Source organism: Enhydra lutris, unplaced genomic scaffold (assembly GCF_002288905.1).
Source record: "Enhydra lutris kenyoni isolate GAN:26980312 unplaced genomic scaffold, ASM228890v2 scaffoldscaffold52, whole genome shotgun sequence".
Classification (NCBI taxonomy): Eukaryota; Metazoa; Chordata; class Mammalia; order Carnivora; family Mustelidae; genus Enhydra; species Enhydra lutris.
Genome location: NW_019154136.1, coordinates 13,896,850 through 13,901,604, shown reverse-complemented (window position 1 = coordinate 13,901,604; position 4,755 = coordinate 13,896,850). Strand labels below are relative to the sequence as shown.

Sequence of the window (4,755 nt, the reverse complement as noted above, 5' to 3'; positions counted from 1 at the left end):
TCTTGAGGGGAGGGAAGCATGGGGGGGGCGGTCCTGAGTGGAGAGAAGTGTCTTGAGGGGAGGGAAGCATGGGGGGGGCGGTCCTGAGTGGAGAGAAGTGTCCTGAGGGGAGGGAAGCATAGGGGGAGTGCCTGAGGGGAGAGAAGGGTCATGAGGGGAGGGAAGTATAGCGGGGGTGTGTCCTGAGAGGAGAGAAGCATGGGATGGTTCACTGAGGGGAGATATATCCTGAGGGGAGGGAAGCATGGGGTCCTGAAGAGAGAGAAGAGTCATGAGGGGTGGGAGGCATGGTGGGTCCTGAGGAAAAGGAAGGGTTCTGAGGGAAAGGAAGCATGGTAGGGGACAGGCCTGAGGGAAGAGAAGGTCCTGAGGAAAGGGAAGCATGGGGGCGGGGGACGATGGTCCTGAGGAGAGGGAAAGGTCCTGAGTGGTGGGAAGCATGGCGAGGAGAGGGTCTCGAGAGGAGAGGGGATGGAAGCATGGGGGGGATGAGTTCTGATGGGAGAGAAGGGTCCTGAGGGGAGGGAAGAATGGAGGCGGAGGGTGCTGAAGGGAGGGCAGCATGGGCGGAGGGTCCTGAGGGAAGAGACATGTCATGAGGGGAGCGAAGCATGGGGAGATGGGTTCTGATGGGAGAGAAGGGTCCTGAGGGGAGGGAGGCGTAGGGGGGGCGTGGAGGGTCCTGAGGAGAGGGAAGGGTCCTGAGGGGAGGGAGGCATGGGGGGGGGCGTGGAGGGTCCTTAGTGGAGAGAAGGATCCTGAGGAGAGGAATGGTCCTGAGGGGAGAGAAGGGTTTCAGGGGGGTGTGGGGCAGATTCTTGGTGGAGAAGGATCTTGGAGAGAGATGGGTCTTGGGGGGCCGTAGGGTCCTGAGGTGGGGACAGATACTGGGGGAGGAGGATCGCAGGAGTTGGGGGTCGGTAGGGTCCTGAGTGGGGGGGCAGATTCTGAGGGGAAAGGGATCAGGGGAGTGTCCTGATGGAGGGGGAGAGGATCGTGAAGGGAAAGAAGGGTCCCCGTCAGGGAAAAGGCCCTGAGTGGGGGAGGGGCAGGTACTGGGTGAGGTCTCAGGGTTCTCTGCTAAGGAGAGACCCCAGGGTGGGTGTCCCATCCACATCCCCAACTCCATGACAGGCCCTGCGCCCCACAGGTTGTCCACTGTGCCCTCCAGTGCACCTACTATGCGCTCCTGTGGCAGATTGTCGCCGCCACGGACCGGCTGCCGCCCCAGGTGGGTGAGGGGTGCGGAGGAGGTCAGGCGTGTGGTCCACAGTAGTCTGTGAGGAGGGAAAGATGGAGTGGGATAGAGCCAGCACTGCCACTGTGACAGACGTCCGCCCCACCAGCGGCTGGCGTCTGTCATCCCGGGGTCCGCCTGCGCTCCTGGACTCCGACGTGAGAGCTGACTTGGGGTGTGGCCAACACCACCACCCAGCCTGCCCGCCCGCCGTGGGGAGCGCGGCTCAGATGATCTGAGGACCTGCTCCTGTGCGCTGGGGGAGACCCTTGTCCTTCCTCGGCTGCTGGCCAGGCCCTTAGTTTGGAGCCAGCCACACTTTGGGGTTATATTTATGGTTTCTTGGAAATCTGCAGGCCTGAGTTCCTGGGGAGGAAGTTTAGACCCGTGTGGGGAGATTACGGTGTGGGGGATGATGGAGATACGGGGAGGGGGACATAGGGGGGTGGGGAGGGGACATGGGGTAAAGATGGGGGAGGGCAAGGGGGACATGGGGCTAAAGACGAGGGAGGGAGGGGATGACGAGGGGGATGGGGAGGCGGGGAGGCGGACGCGAGGGCGAGGACGGTGGTTGATCTGTGCGGGGATGTACCTCATGCCGGCTCGCCTGAGGCGGGCAGGTACGTGGAGCTGGCGCTGGGGCTCCGCTGACGGGGGCACCTGCTCGCCGGCTGTCCGCTGGCAGGAGGCGCTCCTGGACTTGAGGAAGAGGCTGCTGAGGTTCTGCCTGGTGTGCCGAGTGTACCTGAACCACCAGAGCAAGGTGCTGAGCGAGAAGGTGCGTGCGTCCCTCTGCGAGCTCGCGGGTGCTGCCACGGCTGGCGGAGCAGGAGGGGCGTTAGCCACGCCCGGGACGTGGGCTGCAGCGCATCAGGGCATTCGGGTTTTCCGCGACGCCGGTTCCTGCTCTCCGTGTGTGTCTCGTGCGATGACGTTTGTTCTTGAACGATGAGGGGAAGGCCCGAGGGGGGCCACCATCGCGTCGCGCAAGCACCTTACGTCTGTGAAGTTGTTTGCACGCCCCGGTTCGCGGGAGCCCAGAGCCCACGCGCACGGCACCGGTACACAGGAGCCCGCGTGCACGGCCCGTTCGAACCACCACACCCGTCTGGGGGTCGCTCCCGTGATCCGGTCCACGTGCCGCGGTGGTGGACACGCTGGGCGTGAACTCCCAACCGCCGTGTCTGGAGGTTGCCGTACACGGAACCTTCAGGGCCGTCCCCTGTGTGCGGGGAGACTGTTCTGAGGGCTTCTTGACGCTGGACGCAGGCGCCCGCTTCCTGACACCTTCCGCGCCGGGGCTCCTGCGTTCTTCCCATGTGCGCGTGAATTTCCAGAGTTCCAGAATTTCCTGTCCCGCTACCTTACATCAAACCTCGCTCTCGTCGGACTCGTGGCCGACTGAGGAGGTTGAGTGTGTTTTGAGTGTGCGGCTCCTTTTCCAGCCGCTGAGCTCTGCCCTGTGACCCTCCCCACCGCGGGTCACAAGCACGGGTCCGTGGTTTCCCGCCTGTGTGGCCCCGGTCCCGGCCGCCGTCCGTGCCGCTGCGCCGCCCGGATGTGGGGGACGTTTGCGTTCAGCGTGTGTGTTGTGTGCTGCTGTGAGGCGTTGTTCGTGGTCGTCTGTCGCCCGCGTGCTGTCTGTCCACGCGTCGTCTGTCCCTGGTGTTCCACTTGCTGCCTGGGGTTCAGCGGCGCTTGTCTTTGGGGGCCCCTCCCCACCCTGTGGCTCTCATCCAGCCCTGGGTTGGCCTGGGCAGCTGCGGGGGCACTAGACGGGGTCCGTCCCTGGGGGGTGAGCGCCTGTCCCTGTCGGTGCCCCCTCACCCCGCAGCCCCTCGCCCCCCTCAGGCCTTCATCCTGCTGTGTGACCTGCTCCTCATCCTCAGCCACCAGGGCCCTGAGGAGGACACGGGCCTGGGGCTGCTGTTCTTCGTCCCCGACCACGTCCTGCAGTGCAAGCTCCTCACCTTTGTCAAGGAGCACGTGTTCCTGGAGGAGGCCGGAGCTGCAGGTCAGCCTCCCGGGAACTTGGGGCAGGGACGGAGGAGAGACCTGGAGTGGGGACAGCTGGGGCAGCCTGGGGCAGGAGGTGGTCTGGGCGGTAAGGATAGGGCCGGGGGAGGGGGCGGGGGGCTGCAGTAGAACGGTAGGGGGGACCTCAGGGGGACCTCGGGGGTTGGGGACATTTGGAGCAGCCCGGGGGCAGGAGGGCCTGTGCAGGCTTCGGGTGGGAGGTGGACGACCCTCGTCGGGCGCTCCAGCGTGCCGGGGTCTGGAGCTGCATTTCCCGGGCACGTGTCTTCTTGGTTCACGCTGCCACGGAAGAGTCGGGGGAGCCCGGGCCAGCGGTCAAGACCTGGAAACACAGGGACCCCATGACACTAAGTGCGTCCTCTGTGGCCCTGGGTCTGCGCTCTGGGCGTCAGCATGTCCAGTGGGGGTTCTGAGCCACTGCCGTCCTGGCACCGGTACACGGAGACGACGCTGGCACCCCAAGCCCCCCGGGACCATGTCCCCGCCCGCCCCACGGCTCCGCCAGGGCAAGGCGGCCACAGGAAGACACGGCAGAGTCCGACTGTCTCGGCAGGGTCCAGCAGAGTTTACAAGGAGGAGGACGCGGATGAGCTGCACGAGCTGTTCCACCGGAGAAACATGCTGGCCGTGTTCTGTAAGCTCATCGTCTACAACGTGCTGGAGATGAGCGTGGCCGCCGACATCTACCAGTTCTACCTGAAGGTCTCTGCCTGGCTCTCCCGTCCCCGCGGCCCGAGCTCACCCTCCCCCGCCCACTGCTCTCCTGTGTAAGACACGGAATTGGGGTAGAAAGATTCCAAAAAAGAGGAGATGAGTGGAAAGTACTCGGACTTACGGACTCACTGTCGTTAACCTGTCCTCCCGTTGCCTCCGACAGCTCCTGTGGGTGAGCCCACCTGTGTGCGTGTGTGGGCGGCATTCCTGTGAGCGTCTCCTAAGCCTTTTTCTATCACTCACGCCTCTCCCCAAACCTGACTCCCGGGGAGTATCTTCATTTAGGACCTCACTTCTTGTCTTTTAAAACTCTGCGGTCTTGTTCGGTGAGCCATTGCTGCTCTCGTTCCATTCTTCCATTACTACTGAGATTGGATGCGAGCCGCGTGAGGGCTGCAACTTGATCCTTGATGTGCCCCAAGTGATTATCATCGGCCTGGCACTGAAGGAGGCCCAGAAGTTTCCATGAGTGAATGGATGGGTGAATGGATGACTGCATGGATGGATGGATGGGTGGGTGGATAAATGGATGTGTGGATGGACAGATGGGTGGATAGATGGATGGGTGGATGGATGGGTAGATAAATGGATAAATGGGTGGGTGGGTGGGTGGATGGCTGTGTAAATGGATGAACGGGTAGATGGATGGATAAATGGGTGGGTGGGTGGATGGATGGATGGGCAGGTGGATAGATGGTTGGGTAGATGAATGGATACATGGATAGATATATGGCTAGATGGTTGGATGGATGGATGGATGGATGGGT

General features: G+C 63.0%; 1 protein-coding gene across 7 annotated transcripts in view; it reads left to right on the top strand.

Annotated features, from left to right (window-relative positions):
- The window catches only part of LOC111157090 (cohesin subunit SA-2-like), a 54,755-nt gene that overhangs the window by 43,282 nt on the left and 6,718 nt on the right, over positions 1 to 4,755 (top strand). For 5 of the 7 annotated variants that reach the window (XM_022518323.1, XM_022518322.1, XM_022518321.1 and 2 more), the window contains 5 exons: positions 1,151 to 1,231; positions 1,923 to 2,015; positions 3,089 to 3,251; positions 3,828 to 3,976; positions 4,152 to 4,160. In XM_022518323.1, coding sequence (XP_022374031.1) covers positions 1,151 to 1,231; positions 1,923 to 2,015; positions 3,089 to 3,251; positions 3,828 to 3,976; positions 4,152 to 4,160 — 495 coding nt within the window. The remainder of the gene's footprint in view (positions 1 to 1,150; positions 1,232 to 1,922; positions 2,016 to 3,088; positions 3,252 to 3,827; positions 3,977 to 4,151; positions 4,161 to 4,755) is intronic. The other 2 variants (XM_022518319.1, XM_022518318.1) reach the window with 1 other exon arrangement.